Source organism: Anguilla anguilla, chromosome 4 (assembly GCF_013347855.1).
Source record: "Anguilla anguilla isolate fAngAng1 chromosome 4, fAngAng1.pri, whole genome shotgun sequence".
Classification (NCBI taxonomy): domain Eukaryota; kingdom Metazoa; phylum Chordata; class Actinopteri; order Anguilliformes; family Anguillidae; genus Anguilla; species Anguilla anguilla.
This window is the reverse complement of record NC_049204.1, coordinates 23201467-23228174: the sequence shown is the minus strand read 5'-3', so window position 1 is coordinate 23228174 and position 26708 is coordinate 23201467. Positions and strand designations below refer to the sequence as shown.

Sequence of the window (26708 nt, the reverse complement as noted above, 5' to 3'; positions counted from 1 at the left end):
GTAATAAGGATGACCTATACATCAGATTATCTGCAGAACTGCCTTTGGATTTTGTAATTCAGTGAACATGCCAGCAACATTGCTGGTTGTCCATTAAGTTGTGCAGGAAATGCAATATTAAAATTTTATTACTTTTTGTCCTATTTTTCCAAATATCTGTGAATCTATGCATGTCCACATGAACAATTTTAGAGTAGTGTTGCTTGAAAAATGGAAACATCTGTAATCATAGATGGATATGTTTTAATGTTTGACACGGTCAACATAGAAATGAGATGTAGTGTATCAATAGGTTTGCGCATTAAAATGCCTCACTAATGCACCATTAACAGAAAAGGCAACATGTTTCTTGTGTATCATTTGCTTCAGATTCCATATGGAATTTCAGAATTTCCCTTTATATATTCATATTCCAAATACAGCTGCCAGTGCTACTATAACCCTCTTCAATCCCAGTCAACTACAAGCTTACTGAAGTTTTCTAAAAGTTATTCTATTTAGCCCCACGGACTCCTACTTATTTTCTACACTGAAAACATGACTGGTACAGAAAATGCTAAATCCATTGACTTCTGACAATGTCAGTCAGTTAGTCAATCCTTCTAAATCTTATCAGTACTATGAGATGAACCCAAGATGACAGCATTAATGCTCTAAAAGATCCAAAACAAAGGACTGCCTGCTTGGTTGCAAGGTTTCAGGGGGAGATTCAGGAGGATTTTTTAAGAATCCTTGATAAATACTTGGGTGTACATTGTATGTTTCCACTGGAAAAGGCATCTGCTGTGCAAGTGAAAAATAATGGCAACATTCTTTTTTACATGACTAATAATCAAGAACATATTTTTTCAGTACTTAAAAGACTAGATAGATTTACATTAATCTTGACATTTTCAGCTTTCATCTTTGAAAGTCTGGTCTTTGCTTCTTTTTAAGATTGCTAATATCAATAGAGGAAACATAAGTCACACAACACTTGCATTTAATACAGAAGAGCAGTTGTTACCCTTCATCTTATTGCAGTTTTAGTTTATTGGTGCACAGTGCTAATTTGCCAGGGTAGCAGCCTTGCATGAATTATAGATATCCTTACACATTCTGACACACAAGAGCAGTGCTGTAAGAGGAAGTCATCACAGAAGGTAGTTCCTCTAGCAGTCCTCAGGAAACTTGAGAAACCTCTGTATCCTGTCTCGGCTTCAGATTACAGCTTATCTCCACCTGTCCAGCACAACAAATAAATTTTCTGCACATCCGCGGAAAACGTATCCCATGAGGCGAAAGCAGAATGGGGTCTCAGAAATAGCCATGCAGGGTAAATTTACAGAAGATCATGGGAGCCTGGGATGTCAATGCATAAACACCTCCTCGTCATCAGAGTCTGCGGTACAACGTTTGAGGCACTGGTCAAGCTTGCGGCTCAGGCGGACCTTAAACTCCATGCTGCGCTGAATTTTGGCGTGAGCCTCTTCCTGGGCCTTCAGCTTGGCATAGTAGTCTGAGAACTTGTTGAAGAGGATGGAGATGGGCATACCATTTAGAATTATGCCAAAGGAGATGCAGACAAATGCCACTACCCGACCCAAAAATGACACTGGCACCACGTCACCATAGCCCACTGTGGAGATACTGACCTACAGTTAGAGGGGGAAATTGGTATTAACATCAAACATTATGGAAAAGAGGGCACCATGAAGAGGTTAAATGGTAAATTACCAGTCAAATATAAGCAAACCAAACTGATTGACCTGGCTGGCATCCTGTAAATTCTATTCTTTAATTATTCTGGCTAGAACATTTCACAAAAGTAAATTTTTCAGATCAATAGTAATAATAATTTTCCTAATATGTTGAATGCATTCACAACATGAATTTAATTGGTTCAAAACTCTTCCCAAAAATTTAAGTCTCTCAATTAATTTATTCACACTTTTTATTCTAATCTATAATACGTAAAGAGAACTTGAATTCTAATATATTATGTAAACTCATGTTTTACCAATTTCTAAAAACACATTTCATTTCCTCTAATTCAGGCAGATTTGTTGCTTTAATATCTTTTGATTTCAGGATTTGGAAAACATCCCACCAACATTACTAGTGTCAAACAGGTTGATAATAGTGTAGCAATAGAATTTACTATTAAAATATTAGAATAAAGTTTGGAAATACTCATTCGAGCACATCTTGAAAAACTTCAGATTAAACATGAGATTTAGTTCTAAAAATGGAAAATAGAAAATAACATTATACCATTTTTTCCCCAAATTTATTAGATGTCTACATTGTCTCAGCATGATGGCTGTTAAAGAAATTAAGTTTAATGTCTGGGGTTAACAACTGTCAAATACCATAAGTATTTAAGAACCAGGACCAATAAAAACATTAATTACAAATATCAGAATATAAAAATATGGGATCCATCAGATGGCATTTATATTCATTTAAACCTTTTCTCATAATACAGTAATATTATAATCTGTATAGCGCCACCAAAGTTATCACAAAGCCTAAAGTCAGACTCCCCCTGGTGGTTCACTGTATAACACACAGTGTTATTGTCAGGTTGATTCTACATACTTTGCTAGAACAAACTTTGGGAATTCATTACAAAATGTCTGCAGAAAAATTTCATAAATATATATATAAAAAGTATAATAATGGATACAAATATGAGCTGTTCATACTAATGCAGTCAGTGTAGACATGATTCAAACAAAAAGTCAACAAGAAAACCAACAGATTTTAGGGACTAGGGGTGTCTACTCACCGCAGCCCACCACCAGGCATCAGGTATACTGCTGAAGTGGGTCCCAGCAACACCATGCTCCACAGAGTGCAAGAGGGCAGAGAACGTGAAGATACCCATGGTGATGAAAAGAAAAAGGCAGCAGACCTGCTGATAGCACTGGCGAATGGTGAACCCGAAAGCCCGCATTCCGGTTGAGTGTCGAGCCAGTTTGAGGATACGAAAGATGCGCATGAGCTTCACCACCTTGAGCACTTTGCTGACCTTGCTGACCCTTGCCATGGTCTGCAAGTCCTCCCGCACACTGAGGTCCTCCTGATTGGCGAAGGCCTCGAAGACCAGCTGGATGAAGTAAGGCATTACAGCTACCAAGTCCACAAAGTTGAGGGCACTCTTGAGAAAATGTATGATGTTACAGGTGGTCAACAAGCGCAGGAAGTACTCAACAGTGAAGAAGAGGATGGAGGCAATCTCCACAAACTCCAAGTAAGTCCTACCATACACAGTGGTTGTCTTCAGCTCCTGCACTGTGTTGAGTGTCATAGCAACAATAGAGATGAGCACAAATAGGCTGGAAAAAATAGCAAAGAATTTAGCTGAAATTGAAGAGTATGGGTTCTCTATTAAATCCCACACAGCTTTGCGGAACCTGCCAAAGTACATTGATTTGAAGCCCTCCTCATCATGCTTGGGCTCAATCTCTGCCATGAGCTCCCTTTCTATTTTCAGGTATTCCTTCAGCTCATCCACCTTCTCCTCAAACAGAATGTTACAGCAACGCTGGGTGTCCTTCAGACTCAGCCCCCAGTATTCCATCTCCTCCTCAAAGTTAATGGGACACAGCTCATTCATTGTCCACAACACGCCACTTCGGTAGAAGTGATGAATGTAGTGGAACAAACTGGGGTCGCGGTCAAAAAAAAACTCATCTGTGCACACAGAGTAATCGTCGCACAGGGTGAGCTGCATCACGCGGTCAGTACACAGGGCCAGGTTTCCAATGCGGGTGTGAGGGTATTGGATCACCATGCATTTTTCAATGTGGAAAATTTTGCCTCCAACATTGATATTGATCACTTTGGATGACCTTGATGAAGATTTCTTCTGTGCTTCAGCCATGGATGCTCCTTGACCAGTGAAAGGACTGTCCAAATTGTCCATAGAATTCCATGGCTTGATAGAGCTATCCTGTGAGAAGGCAAAGATGGACTTTTCTTCCTCTAAGCTATGAGAGCCATCTTCTCCGAGCCTCAGGCTGGCAGACAAGGTGGAACGCCTCTGGCATGGTTTTCTTTTAAGGGCATGCTGAGGTGGCTCCATAGTCACAGCTCTTCAGAAGAGGACAGCACAGGAGAATAAGCAAGAGGCAAGTCCAGCAGCTCTCTTAAAAGTGGGATTTATTGCCTTCACTGAGTCTGCCTTGCTAAGAAAGAAAGAAACAGAAATGCCTCTTCTGTGCTACAGCTCTTCCATTCAAAAGTCTGCCTCTCTTCAGACTGTCTAAGGTGAGCTCAGGCAATCAATAGAGCCAAAGAAAGACTCTTCTTGTCCTTCCACGCTTGTTGGAAGTGACACGAGAAGGAAGGCAAAGACATTTCACTGAGTATGCCAGGAGATCAAGAGCATAAATTCGTTCCGCTGTGGTTAAATCTTGTTGATGTCCTTCCATCAGTCTTAAAACAGCTATAAATAAAGTCTAAGGATTAGCGCAAAGTTGATTTAAGGATTTCGTTCTTGGAAAAAGGATGGTGGATAAACAACAGGTCATTACAAACTGCTCATGCTACCCTTAAACAAATCCTTCACGCTCATAATAATTGCAATAAAGCCTGTGTTTGACTGCAGGTATATGGGAGTTTTTCAGCAGGGAATAATCAGCACGGATAATGTACCATTAATCAAAACGCAAGAAACAATTTATATTTCACCGTTTAGCATCACCCACCACCAGGCATCAGGTATACTGCTGAAATGGGTCCCAGCAACATCATGCTCCACAGAGTGCAAGAGGGCAGAGAACGTCAAGATACCCATGGTGATGAAAAGAAAAAGGCAGCAGACCTGCTGATAGCACTGGCGGATGGTGAACCCGAAAGCCCGCATTCCGGTTGAGTGTCGAGCCAGTTTGAGGATACGAAAGATGCGCATGAGCTTCACCACCTTGAGCACTTTGCTGACCTTGCTGACCCTTGCCATGGTCTGCAAGTCCTCCCGCACACTGAGGTCCTCCTGATTGGCGAAGGCCTCGAAGACCAGCTGGATGAAGTAAGGCATTACAGCTACCAAGTCCACAAAGTTGAGGGCACTCTTGAGAAAATGTATGATGTTACAGGTGGTCAACAAGCGCAGGAAGTACTCAGCAGTGAAGAAGAGGATGGAGGCAATCTCCACAAACTCCAAGTAAGTCCTACCATACACAGTGGTTGTCTTCAGCTCCTGCACTGTGTTGAGTGTCATAGCAACAATAGAGATGAGCACAAATAGGCTGGAAAAAATAGCAAAGAATTTAGCTGAAATTGAAGAGTATGGGTTCTCTATTAAATCCCACACAGCTTTGCAGAACCTGCCAAAGTACACTGAAGTACAACTAGTATGAATTTCACACTTGAAAAATTACTAGAGAACAAAAATGTTTTTATTGCATTCAATTTCACCAATTTTAGAGTTCAAGCATGTTAATTAAGAATGTTTAAAGGCGCCAAGACAAAACATTGAAAAACATGTTTCAAGAAAACAGATCAAGAGAATAATAAATAGAACAAAATATCAAAACTAATTGTTATATACAAAACCATGGGTGCCAGGGAGTAATACAGTAGTTTCACAAAAACCTAAATATCTTTTGATTTTAATTTAATTTCATTCATGAGCATTTCACCTGTTCAGTGCTACACTGTACAATAAATATAAATATACACAAATGCCACACATTCGGGGACAGGTTTTTCTTGAAAACACTGTAATAGTGCTTGCCTGCTTTTTAAACACTAAATGTACATAGATACAAAATAAGAATGTAACATAACAATACCCCAAAATGTACGCATAGCACCATTCAAGTGCCATGTAAAGCAGCTCAAAGGAGTAAACCAACAATTTGGTACAAGCGCTCTACTCTGACCGATAGTTCAAGTTTCACTATTGCTATTCCCAAAAAAATACTTCTAAAAAAAATAAATAAAATAAATTTGAAAAAGTCCAACAAAAGAAGGTTGCAGGATTCATACTTCATGATATTGTTTCAAATGCATTCGGGATATAGCAGGACATGCTACAGTGTCTCATTACATCAAAGCAGGCTTTGGAACCTGTACAGGTGAAGCCACTGCAAAACACATGGCTCAATATGAATCATATGGGGCTTTTAATACTTATTGTACCTTGAATGTGAAAAATAGCTTTACAGTCAACAGGAGTTTAGGATTAAGCAGGCACAAACAATGTTCAAAATAATGTAATGAGTGCGCTAGACATTATTGGCCTGTCAAACATTGTCAGTTTTCAAGTCCGAGGTCCTTGATCAAAATCATACGCGAGAAATCACAGTGAGACTGAAGACAGTACTTGTTTTTCGGATTATTCATTCAGATGGAACGATTTGAACACAAAAGAGACGAACAGCTGGATGACAAACATCATCCAGGACTCTGGAAGGCTGTGATGCGAACCTTCTCTCTGCCCTCGCCACTCTGACAGGCCCACCACCAAAAGGAAACTAATGAGACAGACTTGAAGCACGGTAGTCTGATCACATGACGCTCTTAAAAAGGAATGCCTGGCTCAGTCAGAGTCTATGTCCACCTTTATCAGCGTGTCCTGAGGAAACAGATTACAGATCACAAGATCGCAATTTAAACTCATTAAGAAGGAGCAGCACTGAGTGAATATAGGACATTGAACATACAGTAGCCCTAACCGAATGGAGCACATTATAAAATTGCTGTAAATTGTAACTACATCAGGTAGCTCACTCACCTTGTTCAAATGGGATAGTACTGACCTTGAGTGGACAGGTCTCCAAGCGCCTGATGGGTACCAGTGGGTTCTGGGACTCTTTCAGCAAGATGTCGCCATGCAGACTGAGGGTCCGAGAGGGTCTGCACTCCCTTCTCCCCCACAACAGCAGCAGCCCAATCAGAATCACACTAAGCACCACTATACATACGGGACAGGGAGAGTTCAGCACAGCTTAGCACAGTCAGGCCAAATCTCTTAAGACTCCGTTCCTTATTCAGAGGGACGAATGCATACACGCGCCCATGCACACACACACACACACACACACACACACACACAGAAAAATGACCGGGTCCCATTCGTTTCCATATGATAAAGATATTTTGGGAAAGACAGTTTTATAATAAATTGCAATCAGATGGCTGGAGTAAGTTGTGGCTACCTGTTGGACCAACCCACCTATAAGAGAAAGGACGCCTGCAGAGGTGGTATCAGGAAGAACCGGTGCCTGCTCCGGGCCTGAGGAGTTACGATCTGCAACAGGAAGGAAAATCTCATCTAAATAAAAGTGTACCACAGAAAGGCAATCATTAAGTTAGTCCCACTGTTTAACATTCGCTCCACCTAATACTTTTCAGGTCAGTACCAACTCTAAATATTTAACTTAACAGTTGATCAACAACCAACAGCTTAATTTATCAACAGCCAAAGTATCCCTACAACCAAACCATAAATCCAAAGACAGCATAAGCTAATTTTCATGTTGTTTAAACAGGAAAAAGACCACAAGAGGCACATTTTCAACAATCTCTCAATTTGAAACCTACATAATCTGATATGAATTATTGAATTACTATTTAAAAATAAGAATGATATTAACAGATATTTTGGTCATCTTAAATTAATAATCTCTAAGATTTTCATTAAAATAAATGTCTTAAGTCACTATCTATCGCTGCATTGGGTAACACAATGGTGATTGAGCCTATTTTTATATTAATTTATACTATTATTATCATAATTCATGATTAAAAAACTTGGTGTCTGTGGCGGCATTCCCGGGAAAAAAAATCACAAGCGGCGCACAGTTAGTGATGTGTTTTTCATCACCCATCAGTGGTTGGTCCGCCAGAGAGGGTAGGCGGAACTAACGCAACAGGCTCGCTCTTCAACTCACTTGTGTGTGAGCGGCGTACTGTTTTTTCCGGTGTCTGCATGCGTTACAATAACAGAGAAAAGGGGGGTTGGGGGAGTTATGGAACCCTAAAAAGTTTTTGTGTAACATGAGATCATATTATTTGTTGATGTAGATTTCGTATTACATTTAATGACAATGTAACTTTACTAAATTACATAGTTATTTGTACAGCTAACGCTAGCTACCAGACCATGTCAAGAAAGACAACATTAGTTTAGACAACGTTGCGCACAGTATCCATCTCTCATATCAGGTAACGTTGCATCAGCTAGCTAGCTAATGTAATTAACACAATCTAATGTCGGTTAACAATTAGAAAAAAACGCTAGCTAACTCTACCGACCGGTACCGACCTCGCAAACCGTCTCTCGAATGCAATGCTACCTTGTTGCAACATTGCAGTGTAGCTAACTGAAGGCCAGTTCAGATCAATGATTCGCAACGAGATTGGGTGCAACTTGCAAAATTCCAAGACGTCTGACTGTAAACGTTCTAAAACTGCACTTGGCGATTTGACAAGGTGGGTCTTTTGAGACCCCAGGGCAGGGAACGGCTCTGCTACTAGCCAGTTCACACCGCTGCAATTTTCTCTGCAACATTCTAAAACCGTTTCGCCTCGTTGCGAATCATTGATCTGAACTGGCATTAACGTTACCGTTATTTACATTGCCATCGAGTTCATCAATATATTATAATGGAATATATATATATATATATATATATATATATATATATATATATTTATATTATAATCGGAATATGTGGAGCAGAGCCGGGTCTGATTTCTGAAGACGTCATGCAGGAGAAAACTAAATAAAAGAATACGGCAGTATGGATTAGCATTGTTATTATTTTATTACGCTTCCTCATATGTTCCTTCAGCCTTTATGCCCTTTTTGATGAAATCTCCTTTGTTTCGGTTTTATTCTTCTGGTTCTGATTGCCAATTTAACACCCAGCTCAGCTTTATTCTCGAACAGTTTAGCTAGCAAAACCAGAAACACCAGGGGTAACATTTTGCAAGGCAGTTGTTTCAAAAATACCACACAACAATCATTCATGAAAAAGACTGCTTATTGTGCACGAGATACATAATTGCACGAGCCACAGCGAATCCCGCAAATTCTTCTCTGCAGTGTAAAGATGTTCATACCGGGCAAAAGGTGGATAAAGAACGTTTGCAGAAATTGATCATCACTAATTCTACCCCAGGTTTGCTACGGCATTTTAACCCGGCTTGGCAGTGTAAAGACATCTTGAGTTAGCCTAATGTTAGACAACGAATGAGTATGTACATAACGTTACTTTTATAACAACCGTTTTTTATTCAGTAAATAGTAAGTGTTATAGTTGGCGTGCCAACTGACTGACGTCAGACAGGCGACACTGGTTGGATCCGGTTGGATCGATGGGAAGTGAGGTCCAAAAACACACCTGCAATTACCGCTTCTCGCCATTGGCACGGGCATAGAGAACGAAACTGAAATCTTCGAGATTGTCACTTTAAATAGCAAATATATTGAGCTACAGCTACAGTATACAGTATATTGCATTGCTTCTGCTACCCCTTGTTGTCAGACAGAGAAACTCAACAACATAACCACACAGCCTGGAACATAATGGCTAAACGCTAGACAGGGCAAAGGAGAATTTATCCAACTTATTTGTTAAAAGCACAAAAAATTGCAATCCAGGGCAAAGAGCCGCAACATCTTGTTCAGGAGGAAGTGTGGGCAGGCGTAGAGGCGGTACAAGCCAGCAGGATGGTAGGGATGGGACAGCAAGGACCTTCACGTCTGGGGCAAAAAAGAGACACCTTCCTGCCCTCGTAGTTCTGGAAGAGGATCTTTGGAACACCTCCTTAGCAGCTGCCCAAAAGCCCTGGGAGATGGGCACTATCGCTGGCGCCATGACCAGGTGCTTAAGGCAATCGCTGAGAGCGTAGCCACGGCCATCAACACCAGCAAGGGCCACCACCAGCCAAAGACCATCACGTTCCTAAGAGCCGGAGAGAAGCCCCACCTACAACCTAGAGCAAAGTCTGGTCTCCTCACCACTGCAGCCGACTGGCAACTGGAAGTGGACCTGGGCAAGCAGCTGAAGTTCCCAGCCCGGATAACATCAACACTGCTTCGACCAGACATGATCATCGTTTCAGAGTCCACCAAGCAACTGATCATGCTCGAACTCACAGTGCCCTCGGAAGAGCGTATGGACGAGGCCAACGAGGAAGCGCACCAAGTACCAGGAGCTTGTGAAAGAGTGTAGAAGGCAAGGTTGGCGAACTCGCTGTGAGCCTGTGGAGGTGTGCTGCCGAGGATTTGCAGGGCGTTCACTCTGCAAAGCGTTTACGCTACTGGGCATTACCGGGGAGCCAAAGAGGAAGGCCATCAGATTCGCTACGGAAGCTGCGGAGAAGGCCACTAGGTGGCTTTGGATCAAGAGGGCAGATCCGGCTGGGTTGCCTGGACGAGGGTGTCTAATGTTGAATGACCCGAAACTAGAGCCCGACCGATATATCGGTGTGGCCGATATATCGGCCATTATTTGACTTTTTTGACGACATCGGGATCGGCAGTTATGCCGCCGATGTGCCCCGATTTTTTAATAAGTATAATTAACAAAAAAACAATGATTATTTATCTGTACTTGTCTGTTCGAACGTTGTAATTGCTATTTACTAGAATTATCCAGTAGAGGGAACTCTAATACAAGTGTGAACTGCAGCAGCTGACGCGCTACTTCTCTAATAAGACGTTTGTCACTCGTGCCTCATCCAATATTCTCCACTGCAAGACTTGTCTGCACAGATTCGATTGCCGCAATAAAGGTATGTATATTTAGGTATGAATGTTTTTAATTAAATGCGTTTATACGACCACTATGTTTATCAATCCTCATTATCAAGCGAGCGAGCTAGCTAACATATTTGGTTCACTTTAGCAAGCTAGCTGGCTAGCAAGCCTTTATGAAGTGACAGTGAGCACATGAGCAGCGTAGGATCTACATTTCCAGAGGACATCGCTGTATTCTCAAATAAATAACCAGCCAAAATAAAATGGTGATTGAATGTATCACACATTTGTTTTTTTATCTGAGATGATGATATTAGCTACTGTATGATGCTGTGTAAATAGCCAACGCGTGATAGCAAGCTAACCAGACAGTAAAAACGCAGATAAAACACTTCTAACATGGATCATTTTAAGCCATGTTATCTAGCTTTGTCGTGATAACATGAGAGAAGGATTGCTATTGGAGAAGTGAATCAACCAACAGTTAGCACGGGTAACCTGCACGAAAGCGCATTGTAGTTTTTTTTCACGTATTTCATCCAGTCAATTTAATTTCATCTAACGTTGCACTTGATTCACTCTTTAGCTCCGCTAGATAATGTTTTACTCTTTGAGATCACGTAGTAGATATAAAATAAGAAAATATAATTCATTTAACTTACTGAGCATATATAATACGAAATAATGAGGCTGTGTCATAATAATAGCTAATGCGTTATTGCGAGCGAGTGTCATCTAGTCACGCGTCAGAGCGCATTGTAGTTATTTTCACCGCCTAATTCTTATGGACAGGGAAGCTGGCTAGATAGTCTTAATCTTTGGAGATCATGTAGTAGGAATAAAATAAGAAAATATAATTAATGTACTGAGAATAGATACTAAGAAATAATAACAAATTAATAACAACAACAATAATAATAATAATATTCATAAAAATACATGTTTGAAACTGCAAAACTGATTATTTTTAAATTAATTTTTTATAGATGGCTGGAAAAGAAAGGAGTAAAAGCGAGGTGTGGAGTTATTTTGATTTCACACACTTAAAGATGGTGTTAATATATATATTTAATTTAATATCATCTTTTACTTGTTTATCTAAAAAGTTCTTTGTGTGTTTATTTTTATTTGTTTGCTTATAAGTTAATTGTTCTTAAATATAGAAACTTCAATAAAATATAAGTTTTTCAAATTGATTTGAAAATGTTGCTTTTTTTTGACAAAATATCGGTCAAAACATCGGTAATCGGTGGGCTCGGATTCTCCAAAATCAGGGTCGGCATCGGACCCAAAAATCTGGCATCGGTCGGGCTCTACCCAAAACACCCAATGACCCCAGGTTCCATGACTGATGATGCGTCCCAGCGCATCTGCAGGATGTATCTTTCATCTGCAATCTAGCATGGGGGAAAGACTTGGCACCAGCACCACAATCATTGCCTTTGCACTACTTACACACACTATTAACATAATAAAGAACATACTGATTACATTTAGAATAATTGATTTGTACAATATTCTAAATTCATTTTTTTAAAGCATTGGGAATAATATTAATGCCCAAAAACATTAAAAGTGGGGACAAGTATTTTTTATGCATCCAGAATAAATACAGGTCTAATTAAGCATCATAAATGCAAACCTTCAAGTCTTTCGTCCAGGTTGTAAATTGTGTTGTACATTCCTGGTAACTGGTCCCAAAGGAAAGTCTCAAATGAGGAAGTGTCACAATGACACACTCACCTACGCTAGTGCTCTCAGCAGGGGGTTCACAGGAGAAGTGAGGAGCCTTGGTGCGAGAGAACAACCTGGGTACACACCGGTTTTGGCACAGCTCCCCAGCGCGCCCGCACACCCCATAGCCTGCCAACACCAAGACCCAAGGTACAAACGAGATGAAATAGTTAAATTATCCCGCTCAAGTGATAGCTAAAGGGAAAGCTTCGGCCAGGGACACGGTTTCCCAATCAATCAGAAAACAATGATATTCTTACTGAAAATTCTTGTGTCATCAGTATGACAAAGGATGCAAAAGCTTTTGATGGTACACATTTTAGGGACTGAATCCAGTAATTCCAAATTAATCAGGAAAAATAAATAAATAAATCTACGCTTGGGATGTGTGTGAAGAGAGGTACTGTGGGTCAGGAGGCGTACCGTCAGGTTGAAGGGCAGAGTGAGCAACCGCTAACCCTCCAGCAGCACCGATGTTGGGCAGCAGGACCCTGAACAGGCTGCCATTGTGCTTGTCAGCGCTGCACAGCGAGCGTGTGTCCTCGTCGCTCCAAAACACACGTCCCTGGGGGACAGCGCAATTAACACACAGAACCTCACCGGGGACTGCCCTCTATTCACAGTAAAGCTAACCTGAGAGTTATTACCAGCGCAGCTCAAAACATTGTGCATATTTGAGAAATTACAAAAAAAACAAAAAATATAAGAGTAACATTTTGACAAAGCCTGTAACAATCTCTGTACCTCAAATACCGCCAATCCAAAAGGCCGGTCCAGATATCCATTCGACTCCACCAGTATTTTGCGATGTTGCCCGTCCAGCCCGACCCGCGAGATTGTGCGCAGCACGGAGTCCGCCCAATAGAGCAGCCCACGAGCCATGTCTGTGGATGAGAGGATGGTCATGCCTTTCAAAATCCTGAATACGAAAGGGGTCCAATTTAAGAGGCAGATATATCAGCCAGGGCATTTTTAACCTCTTTGGAACCCTGGAAGAAATTCAGTCGGCTCTGCCCTAAATAAGAAAAGGTTTATATTTTCTGCAGTGACTGCTGTACATTACAGCAACAACTTTGTGTCCGGATAACATCGATAGCATGACTCACCCAAAGAGATGGCAACAGGACCGTGTATAGCGGAGGTGACCAGGGCCATTCGGTCTTGTCCATCCATACTAGCCCGCTCAATCCTCGAAGAGCTGCCACTGTCCGCCCAGAACATAAGTCTGGAGAAAATTTGACGTATAGCTTGAAACAATAACTGCAGAGGTGGTATACCTTTTTTCATTAGCTAGATACGCAAAAAGCATGAAAGAACCACGTTACCCCAGCAAAGGTTCCACAGCCACACCGGTTGGTTTAGAAAGCCCACTAATTAGCACAAGCCGCTCGGACCCGTTCAGTGGTGCCACATTGACTGACCGGGCACTGGCATCAGTCCAGTAGAGAAGGCCATGGATCCAATCCACAGCCAAACCCACAGGGGCACCAAGGCCATCCAACACCAAGACAGGCTCATGAGAGTGATCTAGGGACATCCTGAGAGAAATGAAGGCTAGTGAACAAAAAAGTATTTTTCTACTAAAAAAACAAAACAAAAACAAAAGACAACACACAGCTGTCAGTGGAATTATGTTGTATCTTCACTAGCTAAGATTCAGCAGTAACTGCGGGCAGGGCTTCACTGATTTTACACAACCTCAGATTGGTCTGCGCCTGGGGTTTGGCCTGTCTCTTCCAGCTCACAGTCAGATACCATCTATGGTGTGGCTTAAAGCCTGCTAAGCAGAAGTATGTTCATTGCTTTATAAAGGTAAATTGTAAACTTAAAAGGCAAATTACCATTTTGAACAGTCAACATTGCATTGGCTAGGTACACTTTATAGCAACCAGTGAGGACACAGAACAACCTACAACAGGGTTCATACACTTTTTCACCAATGATTTTCAATGACTTTTCCACAACCTTTAACTGAATTTCCATGACCAAAACAAATGACTTTCTCTCAGCAGGACGATTTAAAATGATTTATTGTAACACTAAGTAAAATTAGGTCTGCATCTGAAACATATGGTGCCTCTCTAAAACAAATAAACACCAGACAGACACACTTAGATACATTCTCTCATATTTTAATTCGAATAGTTTAACATTTTTGTCAATGTCTCAAACAGGGCTAGAAATTTTGGTCGCATATGCTCCCGAAATTGAATCTGTGCGACCTCGAAATATAATTGGGAGCATTTGTGCGAGTGCAAATAATTGTTCTGGTGCGACCTTTTTTTTTTTTTTTCTTTTTCCAGTCGAACGTCTTTCTCTGTACATTCGCTTGTTAGTACAGTCAGTATGTGCCTTGTGAGCTGACGGTGACCCTTCTAACCAATCGTGAGCTTGACATTCTTACCTTTAATGCTGATTTTAAATTGGTTAATATTAGCCTTCAATCACTCCCTTTGGCTGCACTCCACTGTCACCCGAACAGAGAGCTAACGCGTTAACTAATGTTACCTGAAGACAAAAGTTTATGTTCAATTTATTAGCGTTATCGAAAGCTGAAAACTTGAAGCGAACATTTTTTTTGAAACGTTAACGTAGTGTTTTGTGTAGCGACAAAACACTGGCGGTTGATTTAATTAGCGGTATTAATGTGACGAGAAGCCCCTTTTCGTTTGAATGCATAACACGCAATTCCTTGAAGAGTCGACACATTTTAGGCGTGACAGTTTAACTGTTACTTGTAAACCGTAATGTTATATTGTCGTTTTTTATCAACAAACAAAAAAAAAAACTATTGCATATATTGTTGGTGCTCCTTACATTTTGGTGGGTGCTCCTAACTTTTTGAAGTTGGGAGCACCAGTGCTACCAAGTTAAAAAGTTAATTTCGAGCCCTGATATATTATTGAAGCTGCACTTCCCTGCCATATTGTCGGCACAGTAGGGCCTACGTTCACTAACTACTACATTAGCAGAAGCGTGCTTGTAAACAGACCGAGCCAGACCGAATTAACTTCTCACACCACCAAAATACCGCGAAGGTTACGTGCCAATTTACGTTTTATTACTATACATACTATTTTTATGATTGGATTAATGAGTAATTATATTTTATGCAACTTTAGCTATATTTCCATTACTTTTCAAAAAATATTATTTTCCATAACTTTTCCAGGGCCTGGAAATTGCATTTTAAATTTCAATGACTTTTCCAGGTTTTTCATGACCGTAGGAACCCTGCTACAAGTAAAATCAAAGTAATTCAGGAGAATCACAGTAATAATTAGCAGACGCCTGGTAGTAAAATCCAGGTGCTCCCTAAAGCACATACCTGTAAATGGCACCCTGTTCGGAATTTCCCCAGTAGACGGTGCGGTTTGCAGCGTGGACTGCCAGGGGACCAGGTCCCCCAACATCCCCTGCCAGCTCCCTGTACTCCAACCCGGAAGTGTCAATCCTCCGCACCCCTCCTGAGCCACTGAAAACCACCAGAGCGGCCTCCCCTGCAAATACAAAAAACATTTGTCACAGTCACTCCAGACCAAAGCTGACAGACTTGCCTTATCAAATGAATACGAACCGGCATCAACACTGAAATATACATCCAACGTCCTGACTCAGTTCAGCACTTTAATGGCTACACAGGCAAGGAGTTCCTGGCAAAGCACATTTGCTCATAAACTCTAAGAGGAGATTAAATCCTTCCCTCTTTTTGGCAAGAAGAAGCACTGTAGACATCTCTTCAGGGTTAGCCATTGTACATTACCCTCACCTGTGGCCCTACACTCCCCTGTCCCTGGGCTCTTCTGGTAGCCTGCATGACAGTCACAGGTGAAGGTGCCGTTGACGTGGACGCACAGCTGACTGCACACATCAGCATCCAGGCACTGGTTGATTTCTGAGGGGAAGGAGAGGCAGACGTTTTTTCACTGCGCATGGGATCCACTGACGGAAATAAAACCTGATACTTGCAACTTTTCCCTTCACAGTCAGTTCTCTGAATAATACACACACTAAGAAAACACTATATGTTCAATGAGAGGTGGATGTAAGGAAATGTGGTGATGTAAGGAAATGTGATGAACCGCAGTCGCCCCTCACCCTCACACTGCGTGTCCCGCACCAGCCTCATTCCGCTAGGACAGTCGCACACAAAGCCCAGGGGCTGGTCCACGCAAACATGAGAACACCCTCCATTGTTTTCCAGACATTCGTTCTGATCTGCACCGGGGGAAGGAAAACAGGCAGATTCTGACTGAAGTCCACTGCAGCGCCACTGCCTGCGCTACCACTGTAGTAAAACTAAGAAGCCGAACACAAAATCTGGGGAAAAGCTGGATTTATGTCAGAGGATGCAGCTGCATATTTGAATTTCAGATCAATCGACAAGCAAGGATTCACATTTGCAAGGATTAACAGTATAAAAGGGAGGGTTAAAGGAACGGGGGGGGGGGGGGGGGGAACTGATTTGCAAAAAACTCACCACACTCTCTCTCATCACTCCCATCAGCACAGTCCTGGCTGTGGTCGCACCTCCAGGAGTGAGAGATGCACTGCCCATTCCCGCACCTGAACTCCGAGCTGGAACAGGAGGGGGCGGTGGGCGGGGGGAGGCCGCACACCTGGTGAAGCTCGTCCGTCCCGCCGGGGCAGTGTGGAGTGCCGTCACACAGATAGGCTGCCGGCAAACAGCTCCCTGACTGGACACAGCGGAAGGAGCCGGCAGTGCAGTTCTTACAGTCAGCCTCGTCACTGCCATCTCCGCAGTCATCCGAGCCGTCGCAGCGGAAACTCAGTGACACGCATCGCCTGCTCCTGCATGCAAACTCATCCCGTCTGCATGCAAACGCACCTGAACGGCCAGAACCCAGAGAACTCAACATTAAATAGTCATACAAGTTTTCCGCTTGAAGAAGGATTTTGGGTTCATATTATGATGTTCTTACAAGACGAAACTAGCAAAAAATCTGATGAAAAATGAAATTTTACTGCTGGTTCTCCAAAATGGCATATTTTTGCTAATCTCAATTTTAGAATGATACTTAAAAGTACCACGTCGCTGCCTCCCTGTCGTCCCCCCATAAAGTGGGACCTTAGGGATGTGGAATTACAAATGGAACACAGCCAGCCTGGTCAATTTTGCTCTTACCACAGGCTTCCTCCAGCTCATCTGATCCATCCCTGCAGTCAGTACGGCCATCACAAAGTGCACCCTGAGCAATGCATCCACCATCCTTACACACAAACCCAGAGCATTTCCTTTCCCCTGAAACACACACAAACACACAGGGAAATTCCAAGAGGCAACTAGGAGCAGGAAAAACCTTTAGCAGTTGGGGATGGGATGGGGGGGGGGGGGCGGGGGTTGAATTATTTTTGAGGGGTTGTCAGGTTTCCTAACTACACGGCCTGGAATAAGGACATGTCCAACAGCCTGGAATCAAACTGAGACAGAGCCAAGGTTGGCAAAGAACTGGACATAACATCACTCAGAGAGTGAAGGTTTAAGGTTTCGCTCAAAAAGATTTTTCATAACTGACAAGCCAGTTCACTACACTGTAAATCTGCTTTGGAGGAAATGCTGCACACCTGTTCCATCCAATATTCATGTTCTAGTAATGTAATACGCTCATATTTTCCATTTAAAAACAAAAAAAAAACAAAGTAAAAGATGTTTTTAAAAATGGTTCGTTTTTTTAGGTAACCTAGTAGCATACTATGCTAATTACATGGACACAATATCTAAAATATATATTTTTTTTCTAATTGTCAGCAACACTTGTTCACGTAACTATACACCATGGGCCAGATTTACTAAAACCTTTAGCATGTGCAAAACCTTTTAGCACACACAAAACCGATAACAACTAATGACTAGTGCAAAATTCATGAATTGGTTTTGTGCATGCAAAAAGGTCTTGCACATGCTAAAGGTCTTTCAGGGCCTGTCAGAGCCCTATAAATATAGAGTTGCATCAACTCTGTTCATTCCAATGGGCCAGTCTTTCAGAGCAATGGCGGATGGTGGAGAGTCTCAATAGTTCCAAACGGTGCAGCAGCGCTGTAGGACATCAGTGTTTTTGACTGTCTGTGATGCTATTTTTAAAGGTAAAGGTAAAATCAACAGCATTTTTGGCACGTATCTTATTGGTGCATTTTAATAGAATTAACAATGCGAGTTAAAGCATGTTAGCCCATTATTTTTTCCAAATTAGTAGTTTTAGCTAATGTTAACAGATAATGTTAGCTAGGATACTAGATAAAGTTAGCAACACAATCTATATTGGTTGTAACTAGCTACATTCTCTTAATTTCATATCGTTACTAGATTAGAGACAAAGGTTTAGACATAATTAGGGGAAAAGATGTTAATCAAATATAATGTTGACGTGTGTGTTTGTAGTTTGGTGGGTAGTGGTTAGTTTCCATCCATTCACAAACATGGGAGATTCCATACACAATGTAGGGTTTTACTTTACGTGTAGTTACATGTAAACTGTACAGCATATGGGTCAATTACATCCATTTGAACAGTCATTCTACTGCAAGCCTGAGCTACAATGTTTTCAGAAAAGAGCGCTGTCCTTAAAACTAAATTTCCCCGTTCATAAGCTTACAGTATCTAGGCGAGTCGTTATCAAGTGTAATTAGTGATACTATTATTGATAGTGCATGACTTCAGCCAGCTAGAATTCTGCAGTTAAGCCACCGCAGGAAATACAAAAATGCACATTAAATGTAATTATAAAAACCACTTACTAATGGGAGTAATGTCCACACTTGCCTACGTGTGGCTGAGAGTGTAGCCTACTGTATATAGCGTGATGGTAATACGATGAAACAGCCATCTAGCAGTTTATACTAATCCTCGAATTTGAGGTAATTTTACCATATTTTTACCATATTCACGTAGCTACACACACACACATCCAATATATGTCCGCTTACAAGTTAAATATATTGTAAATCAGTTGTTTACTAGATACCATAAATCCCCATTAGTGGTCTATGCTACTATCGAGAAACATGTATTCAAATACTATGGTTAGGAACGGTCTGAAGCCAACATGAACCACGTTGACGCAACTCTACCTTTCAATGGCTCTGGCCTATGTGTACTCTGAAGGTGATATGCACCCTGTGTTTACCTTGGCCTTTGTACGCACATACACTTATGTACTTATTTCACCTTTCATAAGGCCGAGACATTTATTGTGCAATAACTTTCCCTTCAAATACAGAATTTATCTTACCGGAGTAAAAATGTTTCTTATCTTAATTATATCTTTAATCCATATCTCCAAATGTATTGCTACTACAAACTAGTAATTCGTTAAAAAAAGTCAATTTAACAAACCAAAAAAACAGACCCTGTGGTTAATGAAGAAAACATAATTCCTATACAGTCCCAGTGCTCTGAACAAGGAACACCATTCAAAGGACACTCACCACAATGGAGCTCATCACTGCCGTCTTCACAGTCTTTATCCCCGTCACACACCCAGATACGCGGGATACACCTTCCATTTATGCAGGAGAACTGACGTTTCTCACATGTCCGGACATCATCACTACCTACAAGGGGTAGGAAACTATTTAAATCCAAAACAAGTGAAAATCTCTTACAACTCATGAAATAAGCCACAGTCTAAACGCGGCATTACACGCGGCATGGTGGATATTAAAAGCGATTTAATCCTACTAATGTAGCCTAATGGAATGTGTCACTTCCACTGATCCTTTCATAATTTAGTGGATTAAACATTCTAGAATTGTTAAATCTGTTAGCCGGTAGTCTAATATACACATTTCCACCACTGCGCTCAAATTGGGTCAAGGTTATGCCGGTCTTCACACAATGAAAGTGAACACACAACAATTTGAAAATAATGAAGTTCAAGTTAGCTCTGCTTGCTGTCAAGCTGCATATGCGGTAAGAGTGAAAACACGTGGAGGAGTAAAACCTTTCGGAAGTCAAATTTCAATAACAGCGCAGACTCAAGGTGTTGTTATTTTGAACTGTATTTCAAGTGACAAAATGTGTACTTAACACTAATATCTTGGTTACGTTTGTGAAACTGTGTTAGCACAAATCATTCAGTTCATTGCTGTTAAACTAAAACGTGCACAGGGCGGTTCAGTGATCCAGCTCTATTGACCAATGAAGTACAAGTTAAAGAAGGGAGAAACACGCGCTACGCATTTCTAACCAATCACAGAACGCGGGAACTCGCACACGGTTGGTTTCTACAATTATTTTTTGTAATATATGCAGCTATCATGGTATACCTTCAAACACAAATTCCACCACAGACTGCACAAATATGGAAAATATGCATGCAGTTAATTTATCTTACCCCGAAAGCAATGTAAGTCCTGCAACACAAAGAAGAGAATAATATTTCCAAGGTGTCTCATTGCTTCACGTCCTCGACTTTCTGTCAGGTTGAGTGGGACGGCGCTGAAAGCTGACGTAACTAAATACTCGACGAGAGCAAAGATAGTGTTTTTTACACACAAGATGTGAGATTCTTGTGTGGTTCTTCTCTTGATGACGACTAGTACACAATGTTATCATGGAAATAAATATCATTTATGGAACATTGCATATTTAATACTGGAAGTCACATACATGCACAATTCCAACAGACCTATAATTCTTATATTGTACCACTGCAAAATATACAAGACCATAGTATCTGAAACACTATGCTCTTTAATAAAACCAGCATGATGGGTGGCATAGCTGAAACAGTTATTCTTGCTGCATGAAGCACTGCATAGCATCTAGGTCATGCCAGTGAACTGTAGCAGACCTGTGGGGAAAATTGATGGAGAAATAAAAATAATGGTTGACTATGTTTGGGTTGGCCAATTACTTTATTAATGCATAGCCTTGCTACAGTTGTGTATAATTATTAATCACTGATAATCTCTTTTTAATGTTTTTTATTTCAGTGGTGTTATTTCACTTTTAACTGTTGTTTTCATTATCATCATGCTGATGCATATGCATACTATTCGGCTGCATCACCATATGAGCCACCTTATTTTAACCTTTGATCCCAGCACCTTTCCTTTAATTCAGTAGTACTTCGGACCCTTTCACTTTTGTGATGCTCACTATACTGATGACATCTAGATATATTACCTAGTACTTAGCTAGCAAACCATTTTAGGTGCAGTATGTACAGGATGACAGATGAATGCACATATCTACTGAGAGTAAAAATAATGTTTTCATAAAATAACAGGATTTTTCATGAGAAATTATTTGGCACCAGCAGTGATGCAGGACTGTTTGAACAACATCAGGAAAACAATGCAGTGTTGCCCTTCAGAAACAGAAACAGGCACCCATATCGTATAGCCATGTATATATCTTTAGGAAGAGAAGTACAAAAGTTGCTCTCATACTTAATGAATGTATAGATTGAAAGCACATTCATGTCATGTACCCACCACTACAGCGTATCATTCCGTGAATGTGTATGAATCGTACTCTACGTGAAACCAGTTCACAGCTGAGCTTATAAATACATTACTGTGCTGATGCTCTAGCAGCTGATTATGTGCTGATGGTAGGATGTGTGATTACCTGAAATCATTGCATTTTCTTACTGAACAAAATTAACAAATTCAAAATTACAAAAAAGAAAACTCTAAAAAATATATATGAATGTCCATATACATGTAACACTTGTTAAAGTGCAAACAAACCAAAAATCACACTGCAAACTCTTTAAGGGAAGGATGCTTTATTATTGCATTTAATGAGAAAACAGAAAAGTACAACAAACCAAACAAGAGAGCATTCAGAAATTGGGCTTCATTCATCAGATAAGTTAAGTGGTCAAACTATTCTGAGATGTAATGGTTGACTGATAGGCAACCCAGGACTCATGGGGCACAGACATTTTCTCTCCTCAGAGGTACGGTTGGTCTGTAGACAGTGGTAATTCCTTAATAGGAGGTCCAGGCACAACGGGACGCTTTTCTGGTACTGCTGGAGTTTGGCTATAATGGGGTTTAGACAGTAAGAAAATATAAAAGAGGAAAAAATTAAGTATGGAAATAAATATAAACATATGTGCCATGCACTGCATGTTCTCAACAATCATACACACCTGCATGCATTTGAAAATCATACCTTCTCATATGTTATTACAAAACAAATTTAGAACTCACAAAGTCTTTTGGTTAAAGTTACTGCACAGAATAACACTACTTATTTAAAGCAACAGTTTACATGATTACAGCAACAGAGACAAGAACTCTGCCCATCCATCTGTATTCCTTGTTCAGTGTTTTGGGCATCTCACTCTAGCAGAACAAACTTACCTGCCAGCTGCCAAAGCCTTCTGAGCAGACATCACTATGGTTGGTGGCTCAGACTCCCTGCGCCCATCTCTGTGACAGTAGTAATTATGGGCAAACTTGTGGCTCGGTCCTACTGGAAGTTTGGGGGGTGGTTGTGTCCTGCACAAATTGTGTGTGGCTTAATACATGCACGTAATAGAGTCCACAGTTTATTTAATCTCCAATATTTTTCTTCCAAAGGAGGATAGTAAGTAAACAAAAGTCATGCTACATACCATCGTAATCACGTGTCAGAACATTTTAATATTAGTCCACAAAATAAACACAATCATTTTAACTAACCTCTTTGCAATCTCGCCGTAGCGCAGCTGAAGCTTTGACTGAAGATCGTGCTGAAATCAACGTAGCTAAAGTTAGTGGTGATGGCTAGAAAGGTCACATAGTTAATTATCGGTCATGCTAAAGCAAATACAATGAACAGTTAATAAACTATTTAAATCAATGCAAATCGGTTCTAACGTGATGTTGTATTTAGCTACATGCACAACAAATTCAGACACCGCAATATAATGTATTGTTTGCTGCTACACAGTTCAGCAGCTTAATTCAAACATTATTCGAAACTAGCTAGACATTTTAGACATTTCGCACGACTGTATATATGTAATTATGTAAACATATCTTGTAAATTTATATTCAATTTCAGACTGTCGCGTCGTAATTATTAAGATTGTTTACCCCCGATAAGTAGTTTCGGAGCCTTTGAATTATTTTTGTTGCGGTCGCCATCACTGCTGTCAAGGGCAGTATCCCAGCATCCACACGGGTTGAAAGGGCCTGACCCGATTTCTAACCAACGTTGAACGTGCTAGTGAGGAATATATTTGTCTGCTGCCTCAGTGTACCTCAGAATAATTTAAAGTAATTTTAATTCTAAGTTTCCATAACTCCGCAGATTGTTTTATGTAATTTAATTAATTTACTATAGCTTCGCGGAAGCGGAATCCGGCACAATGCATGTTGGGAGATTGGTTTAAGATGTCATGTTTCAACTTAAACAATTATTTTATGCAATGTTTGTTTATTTTTGTATTTTTTACAATATTAAAATGAAATAAATATGCTATTCTGATTATTATTAAATTTGTGACTGCATATATAAACCAAATCTCCCCACGTGACTTCCTTTCTGCTCTAAGCCGCCATTATGGACGCCAGTCGCGTGCAACCCATCAAGCTCGCCAGAGTAAGAAACTTCTTTATTTGGTACTTTTGTTTAGTAATATACAACCACATGACTCCATAAATTACATCGAAGACTTAACGCTTTTGTTACGGCTGTTCCAGCGGTAAAATGTTTATCGGTAACCTATTATTGAAGTCCATGTGTACTCGGCTAATAAACGAGGCCTTTCAGCTATGCTAGCGTTAAGTAGCACAGGATGGTATTTTAGTTAACTGGCTAACGAATAAAATATTTTGTTAAACCTGATTGATGCAGGTTGAAGTATTCACATAGTGCACTTTGGTTTGTGCTATAAAGCTTTTTTTTTTTTTAATGAAAAAAATAGAATATTTTTTAATTGGTTCTGGTGTTGAATACAAAGCAACGTTAAACTTAGTTAGGTATGATACAGTTGAAGTTGGCAAACATGCTGTCCAGTTTTTGTTCTCTACAAATGAAAACCGCAGGGGTTCATCAATACATTTTTCATAGCGGATATATAAATGTACTAACGTGTCTGATAGTGAACGTATTGTTAATGTTCACGGATCTCTTGCATCATTAACTACAGTTCTAACCTGCTTTCTCGTTAAACTTCATTATCTCATCATGTTCTCTGAGTGTCTGACTCTTTGATTTCATTGACACCACAATATTGAATTAGTCCTGGGCAATCCTATGTCACATGCACACAGGCAGATCTGCAGAAATATAACTCAAAAAACTGCAAATTAACCCAGTCGTGCAGCTTGGACAGCAGTTGTTTTGTGGCAGCTCACCATGCCTGACTTGTACACTACAATTTTCTGACTTTTGAGCAAGTGGTGATTTATTTTGTATAAAACTGCAGCTCATCTTGTTTTGGTGCTCAGTGTGAAATTGCATATGTTAAAGGGATCAAGTAAGCATGCTTTTTTCTCTCTCTTTCCAGGTAACCAAAGTTCTGGGAAGAACTGGCTCCCAGGGCCAATGTACCCAGGTATGAAGATTCCAAGTAAAATATGAGGTTATGATCAGATGCAACTAGATGAAGTATCCGATTGTGTATTATTGTATGTGAAATAAGTGCGTGCACTTAGCATTTTATTTCCTTTCACAGGTTAAAGTTGAGTTCATGGATGACAGCAACCGATCAATCATCCGCAACGTGAAGGGCCCGGTGAGAGAGGGTGATGTGCTTACCCTGCTAGAATCTGAGAGAGAAGCTAGGAGGCTGCGTTGAGGTGAGGTAATAAGCTTACACTCTAACCTTAAAAGTGGGTTCCTCCCTGTCTTGATTTCCTTTTCGAGCATAGATCAGTGGTTACCAGCGCTGTTTCTGGAGGTATACAATCCTGTAGGTTTTCACTCCAACCCTAACAAAGGGCACGATATTCAACAGCTAGAAATGTTGTTGAGCTGCTAATTAGTAGAGTCAGGTGTTCCAAATTAGGGTGGAATGAAAACCTATGGGGGATGGTAGATCCCCAGGAACAGGGTTGGTTACCACTGGCATAGGTGATAAAATGTAGTGTCTTACACAGGTCTTACTGATGAAGACTAACTGCTTTTTAAAAATTCTCTTTTTGAAAGTTTGGCATTTGTAAGCAGGTCCCGTCACTGACGCACGCACTTATTTTGAGGGACCGTACACTAGCACACGCATCTTTAAAGCCAGCCCCCACTTTTCATTCTGCAGTCCAGCAGTTAATTTTTATAGTCACTGTGCTGGATGAGATCACTTCTTGGGCTGCTGCTGTTGCAAGTAAACCACAAGCATATGATGATCAATGGTGTTGGTGAGAAGAGAAATAGGAACTATCCTGCTAGAATAAAATCTCCTTGGGACACTGGCAAATTTTATACATTGCACTTTCTAAATGAAAGTCAAGTAGGTAGAATTTGCTATGATGTGAATTCTGACACTGACAAGTTTGTTTTTCCAACTAAGTTTGCAATTTCTTCGCATTTCTGATTCAACCTAATCATCCATTGGCTAATCTGTGATATTAATCTTAACTTGTTGGTCCTCTTGTAGGTTTAAGCATTTCATTTTCCCCACTTATGATCCCTACAGGTCTGAAGATGGAAGAGATTGAAACGCACTGCCCATAGAGAAGACGTGGTTTCAAAAGCAAATGTGTACAGTTTGACAATAAAAGTGCTTTGAAATTTATTCTTTTGTGTGTCTTGTTACTGATGGTAAATGGATGGACTGCATTTATATAGCGCTTTTATCCAAAGCGCTTTACAATTGATGCCTCTCATTCGCCAGAGCAGTTAGGTGTCTTGCTCAAGGACACTTCAACACTCCCAGGGTGGGGTTTGAACCGGCAACCCTCCGACTGCCGGACAATCGGTCTTACCTCCTGAGCTATGTCGCCCCTGATACGTACATTAATTCCCTAATGATGGTTAAAACATTTAATGCATTTAACTTAAATTACTGCTGAATTTTTGCAGCCATAACTTAGGTGGTCAATCCCATTACTGTGAAGAACCATTCCCCTCTTTTCACATTCCTTGGCTATAATTTGTATTTGGAAACATAATGTCAATGTACAACCTGCATGTAGTGTCAATCCTTGCTGTAGACCACAAACCCCAGAATGCCCTGATACCCACTATTGTAAAGCTGGTAGGGCTTCAGAAACTACTGGAAGTATCTAAAATACCCTTAATCACACATGAAAACTGAACTGTCAAAAAACTAAACTTTACAACCATTTTCTTTTTTCAGTTATGCTACATTAA

At 40.6% G+C, this 26708-nt stretch overlaps 4 protein-coding genes across 5 annotated transcripts; 1 reads left to right on the top strand and 3 right to left on the bottom strand.

Annotated features, from left to right (window-relative positions):
* Nucleotides 1-898: 898 nt before the first annotated feature.
* On the bottom strand, nucleotides 899-4092 carry LOC118226429 (potassium voltage-gated channel subfamily V member 2-like). The gene is made up of 2 exons (XM_035416037.1): nucleotides 2771-4092; nucleotides 899-1634 (listed from the first exon to the last, which is right to left on the bottom strand). The coding sequence occupies exons 1-2, from the start codon at nucleotides 4067-4069 to the stop codon at nucleotides 1350-1352; spliced, it is 1584 nt and encodes a 527-aa protein (XP_035271928.1). The 5' UTR covers nucleotides 4070-4092; the 3' UTR covers nucleotides 899-1349.
* A 1274-nt stretch (nucleotides 4093-5366) lies between these two features.
* Nucleotides 5367-20907, bottom strand: LOC118226428 (very low-density lipoprotein receptor-like). Its single transcript, XM_035416036.1, has 15 exons — nucleotides 20788-20907; nucleotides 19880-20005; nucleotides 17580-17696; nucleotides 16914-17282; nucleotides 16532-16651; nucleotides 16203-16328; nucleotides 15762-15933; nucleotides 13759-13971; nucleotides 13540-13658; nucleotides 13178-13317; nucleotides 12857-12998; nucleotides 12443-12562; nucleotides 7166-7240; nucleotides 6750-6904; nucleotides 5367-6565 (listed from the first exon to the last, which is right to left on the bottom strand). The coding sequence occupies exons 1-15, from the start codon at nucleotides 20846-20848 to the stop codon at nucleotides 6530-6532; spliced, it is 2091 nt and encodes a 696-aa protein (XP_035271927.1). The 5' UTR covers nucleotides 20849-20907; the 3' UTR covers nucleotides 5367-6529.
* Nucleotides 20908-22171: 1264 nt separating this feature from the next.
* Nucleotides 22172-23762, bottom strand: ndufa7 (NADH:ubiquinone oxidoreductase subunit A7). The gene is made up of 4 exons (XM_035414437.1): nucleotides 23489-23762; nucleotides 23093-23142; nucleotides 22772-22909; nucleotides 22172-22447 (listed from the first exon to the last, which is right to left on the bottom strand). The coding sequence occupies exons 1-4, from the start codon at nucleotides 23537-23539 to the stop codon at nucleotides 22357-22359; spliced, it is 330 nt and encodes a 109-aa protein (XP_035270328.1). The 5' UTR covers nucleotides 23540-23762; the 3' UTR covers nucleotides 22172-22356.
* Nucleotides 23763-23907: 145 nt separating this feature from the next.
* On the top strand, nucleotides 23908-26130 carry LOC118225664 (40S ribosomal protein S28-like). 2 transcript variants are annotated; one of them, XM_035414438.1, is made up of 4 exons: nucleotides 23908-23996; nucleotides 24907-24954; nucleotides 25075-25198; nucleotides 26032-26130. In XM_035414438.1, exons 1-3 carry the CDS (start codon nucleotides 23958-23960, stop codon nucleotides 25195-25197), a joined length of 210 nt encoding a protein of 69 aa, XP_035270329.1. In that variant the 5' UTR covers nucleotides 23908-23957; the 3' UTR covers nucleotide 25198; nucleotides 26032-26130. The 2 variants fall into 2 exon arrangements, with proteins under 2 accessions (XP_035270329.1, XP_035270330.1); XM_035414439.1 differs by having other exon boundaries at nucleotides 25075-25203.
* The last annotated feature ends 578 nt before the right edge of the window (nucleotides 26131-26708 follow it).